We start from the raw sequence: 26,949 nt of genomic DNA on the forward strand, positions 1-26,949 counted from the left end.
TTGTAGCCAGTAAGAAACAGCTTTATTATATTCCAAGTACATGTAGAATGGCTCACTTACCTGCTAAGCAAGTGCATGGAGCCTGACCCTCCCGCACAGAATTAGGAAAGGCTTATGGGATAGTGGTATTGCTCTCCTTGCAAGCCTGAACCTTATCCTACCTAGAAATTAAACCATGGGTTGTTAATGTGGCACGCACAGGCACACATGTCTGAAATGGCCTTCCCCACCAGCCAGCATCTCAGCTCCCTGCTGAAATAAAGACTTGCAAAAAGCAAGTTATTCTGTTCTCACTCATAATCTCCAAGAAGATCAGTACTTCCACACACGCCAAAAAATTAGGCTTGAGAAAAGGTAGATTTTTTTTTCATGCTTAACTGGAGGGGAGAGAGTATAAATGTGTGCTTGTAGTGCATATGCAGCTGCTTCTCAGGGGCCCAAAAAGATTGGCAACCCCTGCTTCTCTATGAAACACTAAAGTATATACCAGGAAAAGAGATTCCTTCCCACCAAAAGTAGGCACTCCTTAATCCCTTCCACCTGCTCTTAATATTTAAATCCATCCTTTTGCCATAGGGCATTTTCTTCATTCTCTATACAGTCTTTCTTTCCACAAACCAAAATCAATCACACAATCAATCCATCACACAAAATCCATTCCATTCCATCACACAAAATCCATTCCGTTACTAACCAAATGAAAAAGGGGTGAAAACCACTGCCAAATGTTTTTTAGTCCAGCCGCTTTAGAAACAAGGATAATTTCTGTTGTCATCTGTTACTGGCCTCCCATGGTCCTGTCTCTCAGGTGCCATGTACTCTTCCCTTTATCAGTGTGAACGTCTCCACTGAAAAAAAGCTGAATCCCATGGTAGAGGCTCAGCCCTGCTTATTAGTCTAGTATCTCCTCACAAGATCCCAGTGTGTACCTGCAGCACAATTACTGCCCATAGCAACTGAGAACAATAAAGAATGCCTTAATATTTTACACAGAAACAGGTTTTGAGTTCACTTTAAAAAGGTTACAGGCATCTCTCTTCATTAACCACAATAGTGCTTATTCCATCTGCAACGGAATATATTTAACTAAATACACGTACAACAAGAAAATAGCTTAGTAGAGGAACAAGTATATTAAGAACTTTAAAAGGAACAAGCAGGAAAATAGGGTATCATAGTGCCGCTAACCAGACCTGCTCTAAAGAGAAATGCTAGATACAGAGCCAGGTTCCTTAAGGGGACAGGAGGCATTCAGGCCCAATAATGGGGGCATTAGGTTGCAGCTCAACAAGTGATGGAGGATCCTAGTATTAGGGCTAAAATAGCACAAAGAATTCCTTCCCTTGTTCAGGCACCTGTGAGTTGCCTCCCCCCCCCCCCCCCGCCATGGGTCACAGAAAGGGGCCAGTGTACTTTGTAGAATCTCCATCATTCCAGGAGGAAGAGATGCCAGGCTGTAGATAGGCAGCTTACAAAGCCACTCACTGCTCTTGCGTGCCCCAAGAGATGTAGTCAGGCCGAGTGGCAGCATGGTATTCATCTATTAGCTCCTGGACAATCTTGCGGGAGTCATCAAGCTCATCAAAGTTCTCCTTGAATATGTCTTCCTTGCGGAACTGCTCCAGGAAGGCTTCACGTTTACGTAGTTTGTCATATTGATGGCAGGTACGTTCGAAGAGCTAGGCAAAAAGAGGAAAACAGCTCAGAAAAAAATGGGGAAGGGGAACAAACAAAAGGGAGCAGAGTGACATGGGTGAGCTATGGGTGGCACCTTTCACCATGACAAAAATGCTGCAGAGGACTGGAGTAGTCTTTGTCCAGTCAACAGTTATCCAGCGAGATAGAAACTTCCTGGGATGAGCAACTGGAATTCTTTGCAAAAGATCATAGAAATGGAGACAGGGCTTGTCCAGCCAAAGTGACTACACTCAAAAGCTGGCTGGTCTCGGTGCCCAAAAGTGCACAGCCTGGAGAACAAGGCTTCTGTTCTGAAAGATTTGGTTAGCGGATGGTATACAAACCACTATTCTTTCCCCTGATTTTTCTGTTGTAAACACTACAAAGTGGCTTCCAAGGACAAAAACACAAAACAAAAATGTTAAAATCAAAAAGACAGTGGCAGAATGAAAACAGCAAGTTTGACAGGATAAAAATCCAGAAGTACTCAAAACAAAGTCTGTAACAAATGTCTAAAAGCAAAAATTATCTCAGCCAACTCCCATTTTTAAGCTCTATTCTTAAGTGTTTTACTGTATTTTCTATTGCTCTGTTCCTGATGACTAAGCCATTGGGACAAAAGACAGAATAAAACCATTTAGAAAAGTAAAAAGGTGCTGACAGATCTTCCTGTGGTATTTTTTTTAATTGTGGCACCACCGCTGAAAAAGGGCTGTCCTATCTAATCTCATGTAAGGACGGAATCGAGAACAGACTCAGATGCCAATCTTAACTGATAGGCAGGCTCATGTGGGAACAGATAGCCCCTGAGGTTGTATCCAGCTCAAGAGTAGACCCATTGAAATCAGTATACCCAAGTTAGTCTATTCATTTAAATGTCCATTCATTAATCTACCCAAGCAAGTCATGTCCAGTATTTCAACTGGTCATCTATGATTAACACTGGATACAACCCCTGGTTTCATGCCAATTACAGCTTTAAGGGCTACATTTTAAAGGCCAGAACTTTGAAGTTGAGCCTGTGAATTCATAGCAACCAATGCAATGATGTAAGATCAGAGTAAAATCTTCCAGTTTTTGAGTCCCAGATAGCAACCTGTGTGCCACATTTTAGACTGAAGTTTCTGTACTGGCTTTAAAAAGCAGCCCCACATAAAGGGCATTGCAGTAACTGGTCCGGAAGTAATTAGTGTGGATAAAAGAGGACAGGTCTGTCTTCTTCCAAAAAGGTCACAGCTGACAAGACAGCCAAAGCTGGTAAAAGGCCAAAGCTCAGTACTGCTACTGTCACTGCCACTTGAATATCCAAGGAAAATGTCACACTAGTGTGCACCTGATCTTCCAGACAGCAGGCTATATAACTTCTTCTGGATCACCAGAACTCCTAGTCAACTGCACCTATCTTATTTGGATTCAAATTTCTCTATTGTCCTGCATCCACTCCTAAATAGTCAATACTGATGTACATTTGTCCTCTCCACTGCCTCCATGATATGTGATGTTCAAAATGAGAGGTAGACCCAGATGCCACCTGTATACTTAGATCACCAGCCCAACCTCCAGGGAACCTCACCCAGCAGTTTCATGTAGATGCTGAAAAGCATAGGAAACAAGACAGAACCTTGAGATACTCCACAGTCTGAAGGTCACAGGCTAGAACAGCTGTTGTCCAGCACCACCTTCTGGGGCCAACCTACCAGAGTATAACTAGTGCAGTGCAGTGTCCTTTCAGGTAGCCCTGAAGGAAACCATGACTGATAGTACCAAAAACTCATTTCACCCATCCATTGCACAGATAGGCAATCAAGGCAGTTTCAGTTCCAAAACCAGACTGGAAGCTAGAATGGAGTGGATACAGGTATTTGATTTTGTACAGGAACATCTGAAGTTGAGATCCCACTGTTTGAACACTGTGCCCAAATAGGGTAGATTTCATAAAGGGCAAATTGTTTTTACAAAGATTCAAGTTTGCATGAAATCTCATCACCGCCTCTTCCAGCAGTGCAGAAATTATCCTTTCCTTTTACTCTATTAGCCAGGAAGGGTCAAGTATATGTGTGGTATGTCTCAACTTGTAAGTAGCCTGTCCACATCTTCAGGGAGAAGTAGCTAAACTGTATCCAAAGCAACATGATCAGATGGTGTCACAGCAATTTTGATCTCCGATTTTGCATCAAGGTTGGTCCGAATTGAAATAATGTACCTAGGCCTCTCAGTGCTTCAAAGAGCTCTGCTGGCCAACATTTTACATGTGCAATGGTAGTGAGGAAGGATTTCTTCACTGCCGCCACCACCACTGAGTAGGCTCTAATATGAGTTCCAACCTGTGTTTTTGTTGGATACATCTTAAACCTTCCTGTAAGTTGTCAATCCAGCTGTCAACCCAACCATTTCATTGCCAGTTTCTTAGAAAATCAAGGAACTACATGAGTGATGATTAAGGAACAGGGTGCTTGGGAGTAATCGTGTCTATTTCTCAGACCATTTCCCCATTCCAGAGATCCTGATCTCAAAGTGGCCAACCAGATGCCTGTAGGAAGCCAGCAAGCAGGACCTGAGCACAACAGTAATATCCCCTCCTGCAGTTTCCAGCAACTAGTATTCAAGCATTTCTCAAGCAAAGCACCACATCAAGCCTGCACCCTACACGGTATTTTAGACCAGACCAGACATCAACTGAGACAAGCCCAGCTCAGGCAGGGCAACTGTAGGGTAATGCGGTGGCACCAAACAAAACCCCAATCCTGCTTTAAAACTCTCGTGCCGGGTGGAGAGGTTTGATATGCTGGACAAGGGAAAGGAGACAGAATAATCAACACCAAGTCCCCTCCTGCCAAGGCTGGCACTACACCCTGAAAACCGATGGGCACAACTGGGAAAGTAATCCCTCCCCTCCTTCCTTAACAAGATAGCTGTGATACATGCTAGGTCAGCATGCCCAAGCAGGATCAAGCCCAGAATAGCTCATGTTTTACCATTTGTTGACTTGGTGTTAAAAAAGCAACACTTGTAGAACTAATGGGCTGCTAATAGGCAAAGTTGGAACTCCAGCGGAGGCAGGGACCTGACAGGGGAACAGCATGTGTAGCTGTCTGAACACTCTTCCCCAGATTATCCACCCTCCCTTGCCATAGCTTTCTCCCTTACCCCATACGGAATCAGTGATGGCAACGCTCTTCCCTCAACAAACCATTGCCATTCACCCAACCTCTACTAAAGGCCTCTACAGAAACAAGAGGGGAAAAAACATTATAGATTACTTTCAGACAGTCTTCATCTTTCAGCCCTTGCATTTCTTAATTATATCAGCAGCAAAAGCCTTAAGGGCAACTGAATCCAGTTTATAACCAATTCCTGGACTGCAATCACTTGGAACACTAGCAGAGGGAGTAGATGGAAATAAGCGACATGCCAGAATGGTATTTCTTACTTTTGAAGTCAACAATCCCTTCAGTATAAAAAAGAAAGATTGTTCTACGTTTGCACCCAAACTCACCGAGGAGATGTTGGTGTGATTAGCCATCATCAGACCACTGACACGGTGTGCTGACGGCAAGTATGGAGACTTCCTAGAAAGTGCGACTTGGATGCTGGCTGGGCCCCAAGGAATGAAGTTGGCCAATTTCCTCTCCCGGATCCGTTGCAGACTCTTATGGACCTGAAGGAAGGCAGATTATTTGTGTTTGTGTGTGTGCGAATACAGCTATTAAAACTGAGGGCCTTCTTAAACAAGATGGCTAGGAAGAGAGGTTCACACAAAGACAAGGAGGACACTGTATTTTGAGTTGTGGTAGGCATTTGCAGCATTCACAGGCACCACAATGTGCCTACTGAAGTGTGGCGACACAGTTATTAGATTGCTTTGATACTGCTATCATGAGCAATGACCCACACCACACACAGGAGAGCTCTGCCCCCCCCGCTCGCTAGCCAGGGACTCCCAAACACACACAGACTCTCAAAGCCTCCCCCCAGACTCCTAAACACACACACACACCTCTCCCAAAACAGCCCCCCAGGCACTCGCTACCACCACATTTAGGGAGCTTACTGGCCTCCCACCGGCCCAGGCTGCTGCTGCCACCGCCCCTTCTCAACCACTTACCTGCCTCCTGCGTTGTTGCTGCCACCCGCTCACTCACCTCCGCCGCCTGTTCGCCCCCTGCACACCCATTTGCCCTCTTGCCCAGCCCTGCTTGCCATCCTTGCTTCCCTCACCTCACTTGCCTGCTGTCCCACCCCATGCGTGACGGCTTATGAAAATATTAGATAGTTATATATGTATGTGTGTATATATGTGTACGACCCCGCAGATCCCACCTACACCAGTTCACTGGTATGTGAAAGTCTTGCTGGTGTGTCCCATGAGTCAACAGTGTGATGTGGCTGCAAAAAAGGCAAATGCTATATTAGGCTGCATTAACAGAAGTATAGTTTCCAAATTGCGTGAAATATTAGTTCCCCTCTATCCAGCACTGGTTAGGCCTCATCTTGAGTACTGTGTCCAGTTCTGGTCTCCACACTTCAAGAAGGATGCAGACAAAATGGAACAGGTTCAGAGGAGGGCAACAAGGATGATCAGGGGACTGGAAACCAAGCCCTATGAGGAGAGACTGAAAGAACTGGGCATGTTTAGCCTGGAGAAGAGAAGACTGAGGGGAGATATGATAGCATTCTTCAAGTACATGAAAGGTTGTCACATAGAGGAGGGCCAGGATCTCTTGTCGATCGTCCCAGAGTGCAGGACACGGAATAATGGGTTCAAGTTGCAGGAAGCCAGATTTTGACTGGACATCAGGAAAAACGCCCTAACTGTTACAGCCATACAACAATGGAACCAATTACCTAGAGAGGTAGTGGGCTCTCCAACACTGGAGGCCTTCAAGAGGGAGCTGGACAGCCATCTGTTAGGAATGCTTTGATTTGGATTCCTGCATTGCGCAGGGGGTTGGACTTGATGGCCTTATAGGCCCCTTCCAACTCTACTATTCTATGATTCTATGATATGTCAATGCCATTTGGCTGATCTTTCTTCAGTCACTGACCTGGGTGGGATCCACCTCTCCCTGGATGATGTTAAGGATGGCAATATAGCAATGGTTCGTCTGTCGGTCACGCCCCATGGACACCATGACGTTCTTGGGCTGCAGTAGTCGTCGCATCACATCAAGGACTGTAGTTTTGCGCACACTGGCCACCTGTGGGAAATGAGGACAGGGAAGCATGGACATCTAATTGTTAAAGGAAATTAAACTTTCATGCTTCGCACAAAGATAAAGAATTGCTCCCAGAGCTTGGAAGGATTCTCCATTTCAGGAAAGCCTCTCCAGGAAGCTGTTCTGATGCATTATAGCCAAGAGCAGCCCCTGGTTCCCAGTGATTCAGAAGGAAAATATTGTAGCTTAATGAAACATACACCCCTTGCACAATATCTCTTTTGTGAGATTTGGAAAAGCAACGTTACCTTCTTGGGCCATTCTGGTTTCTCTAAATAATAAGTACAGTGACTGGGAGAAACACAGAAATACAGACTGCCTAGCTTTGCTAGGGCAAATCCCATATTCATAAGTCAGGATAAAGAAAAAAATTAAGCAGTCAATCTACAAGAGAGCTCTCACACACTAAAGTTACAAACGCCATGCATTTGATACCCTCTTCTGAATTGTCAGCCTTTGTGATCTGCCCTTCCGCATCTTTTCCTGTTGCTTGTGGGAGAAGGATGAAAAGGGGATAAGACAACTGTGTTTAGCAGGCTGGGAACATTGAAGTGGTCTGCTTTAGGAATTACCCTTGCTTTTGTTGCTGCACACCCGTGGGCCTCTAACACTATCATTACAAACACAGACAAGACAAATTCTGACTGTGTATTTCCTTTGAGGTGCCACGGCTGACCACTAAACCAGATGCCAGAAGACCTAAAGTCTGTCTGTTCTCAGACCAGTTGAGTATATATAACAAGGGTGCAAAGGTTGAGAGCCAGTAATGGACCACAAGACTTCCCAGACCCTGACTTAGGATCAGAGGCGGAAAAGCACTTACAGACTGGTCTGTGGTGAGAGGTGTATAGCCTGTGATCAGGAAGTGCAGTCTGGGAGTGGGAATGAGAGAGGCAATCAGTCCAATCAAGTCATTATTCATGTAGCCTGGGTAGCGCAAAGTGGTGGTGCTGGCAGACATGATGGTAGAGACCTAGCAAGGAAACAAGACAAAAAGTTATAGTGAGACCCACATCCTGTAGGAGACACCAAAGAAGAGTAATGTTTACAGGGGTTCCAGGAAAATAGCACATATCTATTTTCCAGTATCTCATCTCTCACTTCCTCTTAGAATCCTGGAAGACGTGGCCCACAAAGCCTCCAAGCTTAGTCAGAGGAGGATGCTCAGGAGCTAAGCATTTATTCCAAATACTTCAAGTGTAGAAAATAAAATGCAAACAATGGGTAGTCAGTAGCACTTTCTGTGAACCATAATGGATAGTGCAGGGTTTGGACAAGTGAGAACGAGGGTCAGTTCTCTGACCACTTACAGAGCTCTCTGCATGACTCCAGGTATGTCATTTTCCCATTCAGCCCCTATGTCTAGAAGAGGGCTGTTAATGGTCTACCTTACAGGTTTGTTGTATGGATGGCAACGGTAAAGCAAACCGAAAAGTGCCATAGATAATTAGCACTCTTAACTTAAGTACACACAGCCTAACACAAGCCAATAAAAACACCCAAGTTATACTCAAAGCTGCACAGAAAGTGGGAAAAATCAATAGCTAGCAAACTAGAAAGGCTCAACTTTGACATTTAAAGAAAGGTATTTGCATATTTCTAGCAAGTGAATAGAGGGCAGGGGGAAATGACATCTGGGTCAAGATCATTCCACACTTTTTCATTTTAAAACATTATTTACTGCTTTTCATAAATGTTTTTTCTTTAATGGTGTACAATTTCAATATTTTTAAAAAAGCATATAAGCCGAAAGGCATGGTCAACAGCAGGCTTCAAACGCCCCACTCTGCATCTCTGTCATCACCTGAACCCCAACCTTTCTTTCTTCAGATGCTTGGGGGCAGCACAATCTCTTCACAACATCCCTGCTTACTCACCAGTTGGTTAATTTGGGAAAAGGTGGGGTTCTGGATATGCAGTCTGTCAGTGGCAATCCGATTCAGAGCTGTGTTGTCTAGGACCACCTATTAAAATGTTAAGAAGTGAAGTATGATCATGTGTGGGGCGGCAGAGCATCCCTCAGTCCAGCTAATGGGTGTGCCATCGTCTGACTCTGCCCCCACCTTCCCATTTCTTCAACTACTCTTGGCTGCATCTTCAATGTGGAGGTAGACAGGGGACCTTGAGAAACAACCTACAATACACCAGTTCTAATCATGTTGCTATATGACCAAAGAAATCTAAAAAAAGTCTCTAAAGAAATAGTTCCATTGTCCATCTCCCTACGTATTTCAGCATACAGCAATATCCCCCTCAAATCTATTATAGGGAATGGAGGGAAGGATTGGTATTCCCTAATCAGCCTCTCTTACCACACAGTCAGCATTTTGTGTCAGCCGCTTGAGTGTCAGGAGAGAGTTGTACGGCTGTACCACCACATCGCTCATCTCGTCCTGGTTGGGGAAGACCGAGTATGTCTGCACCAGCTTCTTGGGGTACCTGTTAGGGAGGAAGCTAGTCACCTGCTCAGTGTTTCAGTACTGAGGAATGCCTCATACTTCTGTGCCCTTTTCAGATACTAATTTCTGTGCTTATGGTGCCAGGATGCCCAAGACTGCCCAGTAACCATTTTAAGAGATTGGATGTGCCACTGGTCTGAGGCATAATCTGATGCTGCAGATAAGAGCATCACATGGTTCCAAGGGTTATGGCATTTGGCACAGGAGACAGACTCTGTGCATGTTTGTGTGCATGCCCACTTTATATATTTAAAGTGTGTGGGGAGCCAGTGAAGATCAGGTGCCTTCTGAAAGAAACTGTGGGGAGGGGAGAAATAAACCTCCACACACCTGCTTAACAGGGGAGCGTACCCTGCTCAGTAGGACATGAAATTCTCCCTCCTCATCCTCACTTCAGGAAAGGAGACATTTCTCATATCACTGAGTTATGAAACAAGTAGAATGGAAAACTGGACTGACTTACTGCGAAGGTTCATTACTGTGAAAGCTCCTTCTATTCAGACAGGGAACAACATACTATGATGGGTGAGAGGAATCAACCTAACAGAGGTAGCAGAACACTTCAACTTTCACTAGGGGGGTGGGCTGTCACCCTTTCAGTTTTTCACCAGGTTTTTTTCCATCCCTTCAGTTTTTAGAAGTACTACAACTGTGTGGGGAAAACATAACCCAACTTTTTTTTGGCAAAAACAGAGGAAGTGCAGCTCTCAAGCAGCTTCATAATGAAAAACAATCACACTCAAGGAGTATTTATTTAGTGTGTTATTTTCAAGCCCAAAGAATAATAACCATGCTTGGTATTAGCACTCAAGTAAAAGCTTCACATATTCAGATTGTCACCAAAGGTTTCTTCCCTTTCCTCACAATTTCTGGAAATTTTGTGAGGATATTATTTGCAAATCGCTGCATGTCCATGCAAAATAAACTCAATCTGCTTTAGCAAAAACTAAAGAACATTCCTTGCCTGATGTGACAGACTGGTTTCAGTCTATTTCCTGTTTCAAGTCACAACTCCACCAACTGCAAGGCTTGCCCAAGCTGGTGTCTGGGTGGGGCAGACCTTAGTCTGACTCAGCTGGGTGTCTTACTCATCTGCCAGTCCCCTGACTCTCCAAAGTAGCCTGACTGGATTCATCACCTACCACTCCCCAAGTGGCATGCTTATGGGTGCATGTATGTATATTTAGTACCATCACTCACCTGTCATTCAATCTCTCCAGGAGGTAAGAGCCCAAACCAGAGCCAGTCCCACCTGCGATAGAATGGCACAGCACAAAACCCTGGAGGGAAGAATAATGTATGACAAAGTATGTGCATGCATATTGCAGCCATCCTCCTGTGGGAGGCCCATTCAATGCACATTACAACCACTAAGCCAAAGGCATAGCTAAAAAACACCCAAGCCACAATCTTTACTCCAGCAGGCTGGGGACGGCTGCACTAGCCCATTTCTTTGAACTGCCATTCTCTGGTCATTTACTTTTTATGGAGAGTCCAAGCAGTGTTGCTGCCAAACTGCTTTGCGTATTATCCTTGTGTAACTTTTTCAGTCCTGATTTGGGGCAATGGAAAAAATGCAATTTTGAACCAGCAAGCTCTATGGAAGGTTTCCTATGTCTTTTAGTTGGAAGCTGCCTGTTTGCTGTTTCTACCTTTATTTTATTGTAAAAAACATTCCTCTATTCCCATGCATTTGTTAGTATGCGATGGCCTGTTTTTATTAATTATGATAGATCTGTCCATTGTGTTGACATTGATTTTGCAATTTTTTAAATAGGGCTGAATGGTTTTAATATTGCATAGATAAAATGCTGCTTTAGCTTTTTGGTTTACATTTTGTATGCTTTGTATTCTTTATGTCATCTTGAGTCTTCAAGAAAGGAGACTAAGAAAATTAACACCACCTGCAGTGCAAATGCCCCCAAAGGATTGCCACATCCCTCCTCCCTACCCAAATGTCCCTCAGTGTTGCCTGAAACACAGCAAGGTGCATAAATCTTTAATCACACTGGGAAATCAAGGGAAGGGGAGGACCTTTTTTAAATCCAGAACTCAGCCTTAGAACTTCCAAATTAGTATTGTTAGACGTGGGCAGCCCTAAAAAAGTGGCAGTGTATTCCCCTGCCCCTAATAGCAATGTTTCTGATCAGGGCTCCACCCAGGGAGCCTTGCAGTGCTCTATGAAATTGGGTGGTGGGGGGAGGAAAAAGGTACAATTTTTTAAAAAAACTCTCTTCCTGAAACTTCCCCTATAACTATAGGAAGAAAAGTTTTTAATCTCATAACACACCATGTTCCAGAGTATTATAAAGTTGCTAGGGACTCAAGCAGGTCAATTCTCCCCCACATTATTATTATTAATTATTATTAATTAATAATAATGGGCACAATAAACAGTTCCTTAATTCCAGTAATATACATAGAATAGATCTATACTCAGCTTTTTAAAGTCATCTGCTTTTAATCTACAGTAGGGCCCCGCTTTACAGCGCTTCGCTTTACAGCGCTTCACTAATGCGGCGGCTTTCAATTAGGGAAAGTCCCCGCATTAAGGCGGTTGTTCCGCTTTTACGGCGTTTTTTTCCTGTCGCGCCCCATTTTGACGTCATTTTTGCGCAACGTGCCCCATTATCATCAATGGGTTCCGCTTTACGGCGATTTCCGCTTTACGGCGGCAGTCTGGAACAGAACCTGCCGTATAAGCGGGGCCCGCCTGTATAAACTAATATTTCTGTGTACTCACAGAATCTCCTATATGAAGAAAACACTACCGTATTTTTGGACAGCCCTGTTTCAAGACACCTGATTATTCAAGCTTGGCATTTGGTAATCGCTTATATCTCACTATTTATCTAAGGAATTCAAAGCAGCATACAAGGGGTTTCCAAACAGACAGTCCCATCCAGAAGCTAACCAGACCACTGATGGTACACTGAATAAGCTGCTGTTCTTAATTCTGAAGCAAAGAAGTGTGTAGCTCATTTGACTAATGTCAGTCACATGCAAGGAGCCAGGAGAGAGAGAGGGAGAGAAAGAAAGACAGGCTCGCTCAGCCTCAAATCCCCAAGGCCAGACTTTGTACCTAGCAGCAGTTGCACAGCTAAATCCTGCACGCCTCAGCAGGGAGCAGCAGAAAGGACTGCTGCCACTGAGGTCTACCAGGCTAACTGCCAGGATAAACCAATCCTTGTTGCAGCTGCCAACAGAATAGGAAGAGTAACCCAGTGGATCAAAATAAAAGGGATCTAGCGGAGTTACTAAGAATGTTTTAAAGTGTGTCTTCCCTATAAGCATGACACTCAGCTGTTTGTGAAAGCCACTGCAGCTTTGTATACAAGACCAGGAAATTTACACATCTGATTTTTATTAGCATGACAGCTGTACCTTCTACCAAGCAAGCTGGCAGAAGGAGGACTGACTGCTCTGTCCCTCATCAGCCAGCCTGCTTGATTTCTATGCTGGCTGCAGAAGAAGGTTTTTTTCTGCAGCCAGAATGGAAACACAGTGGGCTGGCAAATGAAAGACAGGCCACTCTATCCCTTTTCTATCAGACTGCTGCATTTGTCCTGGCTGTGAAAGGACTTGTCTTCCTCCACACCAGAGTAATCCCTCCCTCCAGTCTACTATGTTTCCATACTGACTGGGGAGGAAGAAGCTTCACTTCCTCCAAGGAAACCAAGCAGGTTGGCAGAGGAAGGATGGAGTGATTTATATAATAGTAGAGCTGGAAGGAGCCGTAGGCCATCGAGTCCAACCCCCTGCTCAATGAAGGAATGCAAGTCAAAGCATACCTGACAGATGGCTAGGCTGCTCACTCACCTAGATGGAATTCCTTATCACCTATAGCAACCAGGCAAATAGTTAAATACAAGGTTGGTGTAGTGTTTAGAGGGCTCGGCTAGGGCTGAACTAGATGCTGGGAGACCTGATCTCCTGCAAGATTTTTTTTTTTTTTTGGTAGTTCAAAGCAGCTGTGCGGGTGGGGATCTGATCAGGGGAGCAGTTGTGATGGAGAAGGTTTTAAATGTTTTATCTTACGCTGCTTCCCTCATTCAAAAAACATCCCCTACCCCAAAACCGCTACTTGTTCAATGGGGGAAAACATACAGAAACCTACATTGTGTCTTTATGTCTTCCCCACAAGGGCAAATATTAGTTGGAGGTGGAGGGAGGGGGAGGTTAATTTAGATAAGGAAAAAAGGGGGGAGAAATGTTAAAACCTTCTTTCCTAAAGCCACTCCAGTTTTGCTCTTGTGCCAAGCTCCTGCTTGCAGGCTTCCCACAGGCTACTGGTTGGCCACTGCAAGAACAGGATGCTGGACTAGATGGGCCACTGGCCTGATCCAGCAGGCTCTTCTTATGTTTTTAACTGGCACCTATCCCAGTAGCTGCTTTGAGCTAAAAAAAAAAAAGCATGTGGGACATGACATCACAAATCTCTGCTTCTTATCTATTTTGGCTCATAGTCAAGGGGGATCAGGATTCAAACTTCTACTCAGCCACAAACCTTTCTGAGTGATCTTGGACCAGTCACTCCCTCTCAGCCTAGCCTGTGTCACAAGGGTGTTGTGAGAATTAAAAAAATTGGGGGAGGGGAGAGAGTAATGACCATGTATGCCACTCTGTGCTCTTTGGAAGGCAGGATTTTTCTTTCTTTTAAGCAAACAAAAATAATTTTGTGATGCAGATGAAAGGATGACTAATTTTTGTCTGCTTTTGGTTGAGAAGTGTTTTTTTCTGAACAGCAAAAACAAAACAAAAAAACTCTACTGGGCTGTTTTGGAATGAGCATTCAGGATAAAGCCTTAAAGATCTACAAGAGCAGTATATCCCTGCTAAAAGATCTAGAACACACAGACTGAAGTCCATCAGGAAAGATACAGTTGCTTCTAACAGATAGCCCAAGACTAGCAAGACCTCCCTGGGCCAGCAAAATGGCAGCCCTGGCAGTGGAGTTTTGGATAGTCCTGAAGCCAGCACATCCCCTTCAGCCTCTGTGCCAGCTTGCTTCTTATTGCTTCTCTTACCTCCAAGCTGTCACTGCCATCAGCTTCTCTGTCTATGATGTCAAATATATCTTCATGGATCTTTTCTCCCTGAAAAGAGAATGGCAAAACATACCAAAGACTTATTTTATATTAGACCTTTTTAAGTCTATAGGAAATTGTAAAATGATGACACTATCGTTAACAGTATATCCTTCATTCAAGGCAACAACAACTATCAGACATGTTATATTTTGAAGGTGGTATCCAAGTCCAGCTGTAAGGAACCAAGCCAAGTTGGCTCCCACTTTCTTGGCCCTCTTACCTGTGAAAAGCCACTAGCCCAGTTGTTCCCAGCCCCACCACCATGCTCAGATAGGTATATATTTTCTGGGTTGTACAGGTTGGCATATGGAGAGTTCAGAATGGAATGGATCACTCGTGGCTCCAGGTCTAGGAGAACAGCTCGCGGGATATAGTGTTCATCATCTGCCTGTTAACAGGGAAGACAAACATCCTGAGCAGAAAGGACAACACTTCCTTGAACACCTTCTGTCCCTTCCCCTAATGTTCTCACTGCAAACCTGTACCTTTAAGGATGTTTGTCACACATGGATGCTCCTCACTAGTTTTCTCTAGCTCTCCCCAAGTCTCATTAAATCCCCCGGCACCTCAGGGTGGTGTGGGATTTTTGGTTTTTGCTTTGCAATTTTAAAAAACAATTTAGGTTATAAAGGTAGCTAGTGGTTTGAGCACCATCAATATAGTCATAATAAAACGAACACCATTTCAGAGTTGACAATTCTGCAACAGCAAGCTTCAAGTTCAAACAGCGGGTGGGGGCATGGCCAGAGGCTGGCTTGTGAAAAGGGCTGGGGGGGACGGGACGAGAGGGATGAGGTAAAGAACAGACTCTGCCTCTCAGCAGAGTTCACGTCCCTACTGTCCTATTCCAATGACAACAGCAGCAAAGGCCCCCGGAACAGCTATAATGGGAGGAGTTGGGAAGGCCATGAAAAGGCTTATCAGCTTTAGAGTGGGGCATGGTGCCACTCTTGAGTGTCCCTGTGAAAATCTGGAGGGCTGGACCATACTAGAAAAGAACTAGCTTACCATAGCAACAGTTAACTTGGTGTATTTGTTTTTAAACAACATGGACTTTCTAGGTTGAAAACGCTAGGTCTAGAAGAAGCACTTTCAAGGCATACTCCAACTACCCCCGTCGATATTACAAGTTAAGGCTCCTGTCACATAAAGATGATATATGGTTTCACACATTGTGCTCTTACAATTTAGGCTTCATGCAGCCAGCTTTTGCTTCAGTTTTTCAACTCCTTTTTTGCAGGCTGAGGTCAACACTAAAGCAGACAACAGCACAGGCACCTGCTTTCCTTAAAAGATTTAATTTGGGTTGGGAAGAATGGCACAGAAGGCTGACAGATGCAAGATGTGGAGAGGAAAGCAGGACTGTGGGCAGCCAGGCATTGGGGCAAGTATCTGCATAATCATGGGACATACAGACTGCTCTTGGGAAAATCTTTTGGAAATAAGCAGTATTTATTCATGGTCAATGCTGGGGAGGTGAAAGCAGGGGTAGATAAATGTTTATTTATTGGCAATGAACAACAGATGCTGGGAGGGGTGTATATTGGGGAACAAGGTTGACAAACGCATAATGTATATTCAGCTACAAGGTTTATAAGGCAGCTAAGGATGACAGCACTGTTTGTATACAAAGCACAGCCTGTGCTGTGGGGCTCTGTATTATACAGAACTGGTTAAGAGGTAAGTAATGCATATAGATACAATATTTGGGGAGGCAGCAATCTTTAGACATGTTTGTATATGCTTTCCATTGTGCTGTTGACTTTCCATCAAGAACTGAGGAGTATATATAAAGGAAACAAGGTTAACCAGAATAGCACAGATAGGGAATCTGCAGCCCTCCAGATGTTGCTGGACTAGAGCTCCCACGGTTCCTTATCACTGGCTATGCTGGCTAGGGCTGATGGATCTGAAGGGCAACAGGTCACCCAGCCCTGCAGTATGGCATATGTATTGACAGACAAGACTTGAGTAAGCAAGAGACTGTGTTCACTGTTTGTAAACCATAGGCAGTGAGATACTAAGACATAGCATATGAGAGACAAATTCAGGCCACATAGGTATTACCATGGGAAAATGGGTGAAAGATAGGCACAGTATACTCAGGGGAATAGTTTCAAAGACAACTACTGTTCCTCTATGAACAAAGGAGAAATTCTGACTACACTGGTGAAAGGGATTAAGTTTTAGTCAAGGATAAGACTGCTGTTCTGAAGTGCAGGGTTGGAATCAGAAAACACACTGAAGAAGAGGTGGAACAACAAAAATAGAATCGATAGGGCATATGATAGAGAGGATGCTTTGAGGATTAAGTGTTATCAAAGGGGAGATCTTCACAGGTTCCTCTCCCTCCTCTCAATCACTTTATTCATTCAGAAACAAATCATTCTTCCTGTTTGCTGTGGCAATCATCCTTTCCCCTCTCTCTTGCTCCTATATCCAATTCCTGTGGCCTACTCACAGCAGCGCACTTTCAGTTTTTTCCAGAATCAGAGGGAGGCCACCCACAGAACCCCCATAAGGCAGGGGGAAAACAAGCCTCTTGTACCTGGTAGAAAAAGACATCTTTGCGGTCAGTGCCTTCAGTGGCAAACTCCTCCACAATGCCCTCAGGGCTAATGCCATGTTCAGCACAGAGCTGCTTCCAGAATTCAAAGCCAACTGCAACAGTAACAAACGAAAAAGTGAATATCTGCCTCATCTCCATGTATAGACAAAGGTAAAGATATTATCATATTACCAAGGAGGAATGGTGTGTTTCATTCCTAGTTAAATGTTGGTGTTACATAGTACAAGTTTGAAAATAAGCCCATGAAAGTTACCAGTCTCCATTTGTTTTTCAGCTACCCTAGTTTCTGGGGGGGATGGCAGAAGAGGAACAGAGAGTTGCATTTCTACACTCAGGGCTGGCACCAGCCTGTCCTAGGTCCACGGCGCCCACCCCGCCTACCTCTCCCGATGCCTCACATAAATGCCATGTGCGCTGCATGTGCATTCCTGTCATTAACAAAGATGGTAGCTGGGGCGTTAGCCCCTTAGGGAAGCCTCCACCACCATCTTGGTTGACGGCAGGCATGTACACACAGCATTCACAGCAACGGAAGAGGTAGGTGGGGCATGCATGTGGGCTTACTGAAACCCATGTATTCTGTATAAGGGGGTGCCTGGGCGATCCCTCTTTGAAATCTGCAACAGGGTCAGGAGTCTTTGCTGCCACAGGTAACAGAACAGGAGCACTACCTGTTGATGTTGTTTCACGCAACAACGCTCACACATCAACACTACCATCCTAAGAAGAGACCCTTCAGGGGCCCCTCTGGGCTGCAGGGGCCTTCAGTCAGGGCCCAACATGGCCACCCTCTGGCACCAGCCCTGTCTACACTGGATGCAAAGGGCAGGATTTCCCTCCTCTAGCAGTCCCCAAGTTTCAATGCTGGGTACAGAGGAGAACTGGAATCTTCGATTCCTCTTCCACCAACCTTCTCATTTGGCTGTATGCAATTTCTGGTCTCCCACAGCTACCTGGCTAGTGCTTAAATGTAAGGCTGGTTACAGTATCATCTCTGGTATATGAAAGGCCCTCAAACAGGTCCCCTGGATTTCCACAGATCCCACCTACACTTCATACTGCCAGCTTTGTCCCAATTCCACAAACACTATCAGCCCATTCAAGTCAGAACCTGAAAATAAGCCTCTGCCCTTTTCTCTTGCCCAGCTAGCGAGCCCCTTCTTATCTCCACTTTCTCCCCATTGAGAATCTACTCTCCGCACCGTCCCAGACACGCCCCCCCGAGTAAGGCCAAGAGCAGGCCCCGCCTCTTCAGAAGCTGCAATTTTGTGGGCGCGCGCGCACACTCCCGTTTATAGACCTCTCTTCTTGCCTTACTTTGATTGCCGCATTGTCCCAGCTGCAGAGTGATGATCTCTCGCGGCATAGTGGCTCTGAATGCTGCTCCCCTCAAGCTAGCGACGATTCTGTCTTCCTGCAGTAGCCCCTTCTCCTCCTAAAAGAAAAAAAGCGCCGTTACTAGCCCCGCTACTTCTTTGCCTCTTCCCGCCGCCACCTTTTCGCGGCCTATAATCGGTTTATTCTTTGGCAACGCGCACGCGCCGAACAAAAACCGGAACTCTTTGGCCGGTGGGCGCCCTTGTGTTTTGGGCAAGTTCTCCGTACAGCAAGATGGCGCTTCCGATGCTGTTACTTCCGTTGCCTTTGCCGGCGTGGGAGCGGCCATGGAAGTGTGCGTGAGGTAGTAGTAGTGCCGCTGCTACTGCGGTGCCCGTTGGTGGCGGAGAATGATGATCCTCTCCTCCCTTCTACCGGTCTGCCGGTGACGCTGGGCGGCAGGAGAAGAATGGAGGCGGTAGCAGGATGCAGCAGGAGCCGCGACGGTGTCGGCGGAGGCTCCCTCAGCGATACCCAGGCCCCGTCCTCGGAGCGGGAGCGGCGAGTGCGCGCGCTGAGCGTCTTCCTGCGGAGCCGCCTCGGCCCTTACGAACCGGCGCTGAGTGCCCTGCAGGCCACGGTCGTCTGGGAGAGGCCGGCGAGGAGCGCACTCGGCTGGGCTGGAGCTCACGCGGCCTTCGGGTGCGCCACCACTTTGGCAACGGGGGTTATCTGGAGAAGGGAACACAAAGGGGGTCTCTGTGGGGTTGAGGAAGGGGGAAAACAAGATGGGGGTTGAAGACGGGCGGGCCGGCGGCTCTCTGGACTGAAAATGGGGATTTATCGGTGCTTTCTTTCTGGTACGGTCTTCGTATTTGACGTAATAAATAATGGGGGAGTAAATATTGTTGGGGGGGGATATGCCAGGCACCTCTTTTGCCTTGTTCGAAGGAAATCTTTCGCTTCCATCACCTGCTAGACCAGTTCCAGCCCCTCTGATTCGGGACCCACACACTAGCAACGTGTGCTAGTCTCTCCTGTTTCCATACCTGTTTTTAGCTTTGTATATAAAAAAACCCCCAAAACTAATTGATAGAGGAAAACTTTCCTCGTTGTGTAGAAAACTCCTAGTTAGTTTGCGTCTACGGTTTTAACGTTAAAGCAGCATCGCTCTGAGGTGAATGTAAAGTATTTGTGACAATATAGCTCTTTTGTGCCTGCAAGTTAGATTTGAACTGCCATCTCCGTTTTTTTGCTTGGGTTTCGTTAGCAGGAAAGTTTATATGTGCTCTTACTAAGAGAAGAGGGGTCCATAAAAAGTCATTACCTAGTTATGTTTTATAATATGGTCTGTTAGGCAAGTTGGAGCACATTGAATTTACAGAGTTTAGTTGATCACTTTAATGAATAATAAGGGCTAGCGGTGGGTGTGCTGGCAAACCGCACAGTTGCAGTAGAAATATAGGACACTGATGGGGTTGATGCTGCTGCTTGAATGCTGGATGGAGAAGTTCTGATTTTAAGCTTTCCTAGTGCTTCACCCAGCATTGATAGGTAAAGCTAAAGCTTAGCTGTGGAATTCCAAATCCTTTTTGGCAAGTGACTTCCTGGAGGTTCAGGTGCCCTTTATGGAATCCCCTTCAGTTTCTTTGGGACTGATTCTCATTGTCCTACTCAGCAAAGCTTTGTACTTTAACAGCCAAAATCTGCCTCTATGCTTTTCCTGCGTGTGCTTCTGGACAGATGGTTCTGGAGGGCCAGTTTGCTAGCTTCTTGTTCCCCTTTCTAAGGAGTCATGAATTCCACTTTAGGAAATCTTGCAGTCTTGTGATAGGCTGGTTATTGGAGCATCAAGCTTCTGTCAGTGAACTGTTGGAAACAGAGTGTTCGTTTGTAATGGACAGAAGAGCGGGTGAAGGTAGGAAACTAAACATTGTCCACCCCAATGGAAGTGCCATGTGGTGGAGGCTGGGGAACCCTGGTCTCTTGGGAAAAGTTGTTTGGTCATCCATGACTATTAATGCTGGGTGAAGCACTGGGAAGCTTTTCCATTCAGTAGGATTTTGCAGCAGCAATATTGCTTTAAAAATCTTTTTAGTTGTATTTCTCAACCAAGTAATTTGTGTGGAAAATAATCCTGAAGTGTGTTCATTCCATGGGTTGCCTACAAAAGAAAGACTGGTGTTGTTTCCAATGGGAGTCTGTGTATGAAATCTTTTTGCTAAGTACTGATGTGCAATTGGGTCTCGTTGAAAGGCCTTGTATTATATGGCTCAGAATGTTTTATATGATCAGTGCTACAAATGGCTTGGTAGACCAGTTTCTCTCAAGGGGTGGCTCTCATTTAAATGAATGAAAATTACCATCTGTCTTGGGTTTGTGGTAGATGCAACTCCTCCTTAACAATACTGATTATGTTTGACTAACCATTGAGGAGAAAGCACATGGCTCTTATTCACTGAGGGAACAAGCAAGTCTTCAAATCTTCTGGAAAAAACAAAGATCCTCTGAACTGACATGTCATTTTGTGGGTCATTGTTGAGTGGTTCTGCCTCTCAATGACTTAACAGGCTTCTTGACATGGACTGAGTATCTCTCTTGCTAAATTTCACAGACTGCAGCCATTCAGCAGTGCTCAGGCTTAGCTTGTCAGAGTTATTAACACTGTAACATCCAAACTCATTCATATTGATGTTGAAACATAATGACAAGGCTCTTATATTGGCTATTGAATATTTCAGTTTGAAAAGGTGTGTTTATTCTTTGTGTGAATGGAAGCAAGGTTATTTACATGTTAACATTTATGGTAGAAAGAATTTTCACCATAGAAAGCTGTGTAGCTTCTTTATCATTCACACCTTACAGTTCTGGTAGACTGTGGTTATATCATCCTTGTAGCACTGCAGATCTTATTTTTGGCTATAATTGAGTGGAAAGTAAAGATGCAAAGGCCCAGGAAAAAATATGTGTGTGTGTGTTTTCTCTAAAGCCTTTTTTAGTTAGTTTGCTTTTTAAATTGAAAAAAGGGGGGCATTTTCCTCCCTATATTTTTCCATTTTTTTCCAGGCCTTCATATCTCTAGAGGAAAGTAACCACTTATTTGGATAATGTGTAAGCACTTGATAGAGGTTAAATACCCATTTGTTTATGATAACTCTTAAGAGATACATTGCAATAACATGGTGGCAAAATATTTTTTAAAAAAGAAGAGTGGGAAAAGAGTGGTCCATAGGCAACCTTAACATTTATTTTTATATGTTTTTATTTAATTTAATTTATATACCGCCCTAAGCCAAAAAGGCTCTCTGGGCGGTGTACATAGAGGATAAACAAGAAAATATATGAATAGAACAAATATAAGAAAATCAAAAAGCAAAACAAACAAAGAACAAAAACCAAACAACATCAGAATATACCAGTAATGAAATACTGTTTTAAAATACACTATAAAACATTTTTTTAAAAATAGAATATTTAAATTTTTTTAAAATGCCTGGGAGTATAAAAAGGTTTTCACCTGGCGCCGAAAAGATAGCAGCGTCGGCGCCAGGCGTATCTCATCAGGGAGACTATTCCACAATTCGGGGGCCACCACCAAAAAGGCCCTGGATCTAGTCACCGCCCTCCGAGCTTCTCGATGTGATGACACTCGGAGGAGGGCCTTAGATGTCGAGCGTAGTGTACGGGTAGTTTCATATTGGGAGAGGCGTTCCACCAGGTATTGCGGTCCCATGCCGTGTAGGGCTTTATAGGTCAAAACCAGCACTTTGAATTTAGCCCGGAAACAAATAGGAAGCCAGTGCAGACGGGCCAGAACAGGTGTTATATGAGCGGACCGTCTGGTCCGCGTCAATAGTCTGGCCGCTGCATTCTGGACTAACTGTAGTTTCCGAACTATCTTCAAGGGCAGCCCAACGTAGAGCGCATTGCAGTAGTCCAACCTAGAAGTTACCAGAGCGTGAACAACTGAGGCGAGGTCATCACTGTCCAGATAGGGACGTAGCTGGGCTACCAATCGAAGATGGTAGAAAGCGTTCCGTGCCACCGAGGCCACCTGGGCCTCGAGAGACAAGGAAGGATCAAAAAGAACTCCCAAGCTACGAACCTGTTCCTTCAAGGGGAGTGTAACCCCATCAAGAACAGGATGAACATCCTCCATCTGGGCAGTGAAGGCACTCACCAGCAGCGTCTCGGTCTTGTCTGGATTGAGCTTCAGTTTATTAGCCCCCATCCAGTCCATTATCGCGGTCAGGCAACGGTTTAGTACGTTAACAGCCTCACCTGAAGAGGATGAAAAGGAGAAATAGAGCTGCGTGTCATCAGCATACTGATGACAACGCACCCCAAAACTCCTGATGACCGTACCCAGCGGCTGCATGTAGATGTTGAAAAGCATGGGGGACAGTACCGATCCCTGCAGGACTCTACAACGGAGAGTCCAGGGTGTCGAGCAGTTTTCCCCAAGCACTACCTTCTGGTGATGACCCACCAAGTAGGAGCGGAGCCACTGCCAAGCAGTACCCCCGACTCCCAACTCCGTGAGTCTCCCCAGAAGGATACCATGGTCGATGGTATCAAAAGCAGCTGAGAGATCAAGGAGAATCAACAGAGTCACACTGTCCCTCTCCCGACAGAGGTCATCATACAGGGCAACCAAGGCTGTTTCGGTGCCAAAACCGGGCCTAAAACCGGATTGAAATGGATCAAGATAATCAGTGTCATCCAAGAGCCCCTGGAGCTGGCCGGCAACCACCCGTTCCAGGACCTTGCCCAGGAACGGAACATTCGCCACAGGTCTATAGTTGTTCAGGTTATCTGGGTCCAAGGAGGGTTTCTTCAGGAGTGGTCTCACCACCGCCTCTTTTAGGCAGTCAGGGACCACTCCCTCTCTTAAAGAGGCATTTATTACCTCCTTGGCCCAGTCGGCGGTTCCGGACCTGCTAGCTTTCACCAGCCAAGAGGGGCAAGGATCCAGAACAGACGTGGTCGCCCGCACCAGTCCAAGGATCTTGTCAACATCCTCGAGCTGCACCGACTGGAACTCATCCAATAAATGGGGACAAGACCGTGCTCTGGATGCTTCATTAGGACCAACTGCTATAATATTGGAGTCTAAGTCCCGACGAATGCAAGCGATCTTATTGAAAATGCCTGGCAAATTCATCACAGCGGGCTACAGATGAATCTATAATGTCCCGAGGGCCAGAATGTAAAAGCCCTCGTACAATTTTAAAAAGCTCCACTTTTCTGCAAGTTCCTGACTCTTGATGCTAATTTTTTTTCTCCCCTTGATCTTTGTCTTTTTAAATGCTGTCCGTTCAGACGGTACAATCCATTGTAAACTGGTTCCTGTCCATAGCAGCTTGAGATGAAATGAGATGCTTTGGGCTTCAGTATTACGGTCAAAAATAAGTGGTAGTTGCCACAAGTGCCAGTTACCTGACTGGTTGGAAAAGTGTATAGCTTTACTTCTTCCAGAGACAGGATGATATATGGGGGAGGGAGATCTTGGTAGTCACACAACATAAACTGCTACATGTGAGGTGCTATGGAGACAAAAAAAACCCTTCTCTCCCCCATTATTTAACTCTAATGGAAGAATACTTCTAAATATTGGCAGTGAATATGACTCTGAATACCAGTTGCTGAATAACATGAGTGGAGAGAGTTTTGTTTTGCTCACATCCTACTTTTGGGCTTCCCGTAGGCATCTGGTTGGCCACTGTGGGAATAGGGTGCTGGATTCAACGGCCTCTGATATTATCTTTTAAAATTCTGTTTGGATGCTAACTCTTGGAAAGAAAACTCAAAGCATTCGTGAGCTGCGAGCATCTGTGATCCATTGACTATAGAGAACATAGCACACAAGGTTTCAGTGCTCTCAACAGCCACAGACTTGCTAGGTAGTAAAATCACACCTTTAACTACTAAGAGAAACCTTTTAAAAGGCTGCTAGCAGTAACTAGGAAGTCCCTTGTCACAGTGTCAGAAGCTTTTAAAACAAGATTTAGACAGGAGAACCTAGCATACAAAAGGTGTGGGGAGTTAAAAGAGTCCTTGGGATACCTTGCATTCCTTACGTTGCTTTCAAGACTCCCTGTCCTGGTCATCAGGTAGTCATAATGTATCTGGGCTTCTGCTGCTCCATGGCCTAAAACAGAGCTGTCTTCCTTTTCAGGTAACACCCCCCCCCCAATGATGTAGTAACTAGGTTTATTTTCCCTCAGGTTTTTTGCTCTGACGTCTCTTCATCTGATATTCTTGGTTGCTTTCACCCTGATACTAATAGTGTGTTTAGATCAGTGGAAGAATAAAATCTGGCCAGAAATAAAAGGTAAGTTCTTTTTCTCCTCTGTCCCTGAATTTCATCTGTGGTTTCCTCCCACCGCCCTCTTCGTTATTGAATCCAGACCAAGAAATTGTAGGTTTCCTTAATCAAAACAGTATAGTAGTTAAAGATAGACAGGAATCTTATAATCTGGGCTTTTCACTAATTGAAATAAGTGTTTAGGAGTAGATAGGACTGGAAAGGTACCTCAGCTATTCACATGGTGGGAGAGAGGTCAACAGTGCCACTATAAGGGAACTGGTAATGTGGAAAACATGGACTTGTAGTCTGGATGGCAGTGTTTTCACCCCTTGGAGGTATAACATTCTGTTGTATAGGATTTTTGGTTTCTGAGTGTGCTTATCCAGATCTTAGATATTCCAAAGCTCTCTGTTTTTTCTGGCTCCAGAAAATGCCCTTGTTTGTCACTATTAACAACAGAAATGTTGCGAAGGAGAATCTTTTAAAGGATGAAGAGACAGTGGCCTAGGTTTTAGTACATCCATTAAATTGAGCATTGAACTAACAGGTATCTTGGTATATATTTTAAATTATTAATTTTAGTTTTGTTTATGTGACCTCACTGCATGTAGACCATAGTACAATTTCTTAGAGAGAGAGCCATGGTAAAAAAAACATTTTTTTGTTTTTGGACTATAGTAGTAGGTAATGATACAGAAAGATGTACCCATGGAGGATGCAGGAAACTACAGCAGTAACTTTAAAATGCCTGCAAGAAAGATGGTTTGTCATACAGAGTGTCATCAACTGTTGGAATCTGATGGGGTTTCTCTCTAATATGCTGGAGCTCTAGATTATTTCAATTTTTAGAAAACTTAATCCCAGTTGACAGCGTGCTTGCATTTAAAGAACCATAGTCCTGGATTAGAACTAAAAGAGTATTTTCACTAATATTGGCTCAGGTTGCATGTAACATTAAGCCAAACTATGGCTTAGTGTGAGCATGTGAGCCCCTGGAGAAGAGTTAGTGGCCACCTTGCACCTCCACCAGTCATGGTGCACTGATATGAGCTATACCATGGTTTGGCTTAACATGTTGTCCAAACCCAGGCTCGTGGTTTGTCTCCTCCAAGCTGTAAGTCATAGAACAAACCTTAGTTACAACTTTTGTTTGTCTAGAGTGAGACAAACCACAAACTGGGGCTCAAATGATATGCTAAGCCAACCCATGGCTTGGCTCATAGAAGCAGCAGGACTGAAGATGGAGCAAAGTGGCTGCAATCTCCTGTGGAAACTTGAATGTTTGCACCAAGCCATGGTTTGGCTTAGCATTGCATGCAAAGAGGGAGCTACTAGGCCCCCCATCGGGCTGATGTAGTGATGCTCAATGTGTTGGAATTACGGTACAAAATTACTGGAAGCTCTGTTAAAGGGGAACGTATACAGTGTCTTGCAAAAGTAATCAGACCCCTAACCAATGCGCTCATATTGCTGAATTACAAATGGTACATTGTAATTTCATTCTGTATGGTATTTTATTTTGAAACGCTGAAACTCAAAATCAATTATTGTAAGGCGACATTGGTTTTATGCTGGGAAATGTTTGTAAGAAACATAAAAAACTGAAACACGTTGTTTGCATCAGTATTCAGGAGACTTGTGAGAGAAGCCACAGAGGCCAACAGTCACTTTGAAGGAGCTACAAAGTTCAGTCATTGGGAGTGGAGTAATGGTGCACCACTCAACCATATCAAGAGTTCTGCCTAACACTGGCCTGTACGGGAGGGTGGCAAGAAAGAAGCTGTTACTCAAAAAGTACCATCTGAAAGCATGTCTAGAGTTTGCCAGAAAGCATGAGAGCGTCCCAGCTGCGATGTGGAAAAAGATTTTGTTGTCAGATAAGACCAAGATAGAGCTTTTTGGCCCCAAACACAAAGCACTATGTGTGGTGCAAACCTAACACTGCCCATGCCTCGAGACACACCATTCCTACAGTGAAGTATGGTGGTGACAGCATCATGCTGTGAGGATGCTTCTCATCAGCAGGGACTGGGCATCTTGTTAAAATGGAAGAAAGAATGGATGGAGCAAAATACAGGGAAATATTGCAAGAGAAACTGCTTCAGTCCACTAAAAACTGAAGCTTGGGAAGAAATTCACTTTTTAGCGGAACAATGATCCCAAGTGCAAGGCCAAAGCAACACTGGAGTGGCTCAAGAACAAAAAGGTGAATGTCCTACAGTGGCCCAGTCAAAGTCCTGATCTCAATCCCATTGAGAATCTGTGGCGCTCTTTGAAAATTGCGGTCCATAAGCGACGTCCAACCAACCTG

The 26,949-nt window shown here is 44.8% G+C and overlaps 2 protein-coding genes across 7 annotated transcripts in view; one reads left to right on the top strand and one right to left on the bottom strand.

Moving 5' to 3' along the window:
* TUBG1 (tubulin gamma 1) lies at positions 1–18,887 on the bottom strand. Of its 2 annotated transcripts, none has more exons than XM_061590243.1 (11): positions 18,329–18,887; positions 16,991–17,103; positions 14,663–14,830; positions 14,380–14,448; positions 10,553–10,632; positions 9,206–9,332; positions 8,771–8,857; positions 7,717–7,866; positions 6,723–6,875; positions 5,174–5,335; positions 1–1,679 (listed from the first exon to the last, which is right to left on the bottom strand). In XM_061590243.1, exons 1-11 carry the CDS (start codon positions 18,375–18,377, stop codon positions 1,482–1,484), a joined length of 1,356 nt encoding a protein of 451 aa, XP_061446227.1. In that variant the 5' UTR covers positions 18,378–18,887; the 3' UTR covers positions 1–1,481. The 2 variants fall into 2 exon arrangements, with proteins under 2 accessions (XP_061446227.1, XP_061446228.1); XM_061590244.1 differs by lacking the exon at positions 18,329–18,887 and adding an exon at positions 18,062–18,084.
* The window catches only part of RETREG3 (reticulophagy regulator family member 3), a 19,115-nt gene continuing 10,479 nt past the window's right edge, over positions 18,314–26,949 (top strand). For 3 of the 5 annotated variants that reach the window (XM_061590240.1, XM_061590241.1, XM_061590238.1), the window contains exons 1-2: positions 18,315–19,030; positions 24,556–24,662. In XM_061590240.1, the coding sequence (XP_061446224.1) occupies positions 18,798–19,030; positions 24,556–24,662 (340 nt within the window). In that variant the 5' untranslated portion in view covers positions 18,315–18,797. Of the gene's footprint in view, positions 19,031–19,117; positions 19,189–24,555; positions 24,663–26,949 lie in introns of those variants that run through there. The other 2 variants (XM_061590239.1, XM_061590242.1) reach the window with 2 other exon arrangements.

The sequence above is a fragment of the Rhineura floridana genome, chromosome 11 (genome assembly GCF_030035675.1).
Source record: "Rhineura floridana isolate rRhiFlo1 chromosome 11, rRhiFlo1.hap2, whole genome shotgun sequence".
Classification (NCBI taxonomy): Eukaryota; Metazoa; Chordata; class Lepidosauria; order Squamata; family Rhineuridae; genus Rhineura; species Rhineura floridana.

Bases quoted from the DNA above. Each gene is read 5' to 3' on its own strand.
- TUBG1 (XM_061590243.1), bottom strand. From the start codon at position 18,377: ATGCCGCGAGAGATCATCACTCTGCAGCTGGGACAATGCGGCAATCAA. The intron at 14,831-16,990 runs GTACAAGAGGCT...CCCTGTTAACAG, and splicing joins AAGATGTCTTTTTCTACCAG to GCAGATGATGAACACTATAT. The intron at 6,876-7,716 runs GTAAGTGCTTTT...CATTTCCCACAG, and splicing joins CTCTCACCACAGACCAGTCT to GTGGCCAGTGTGCGCAAAAC.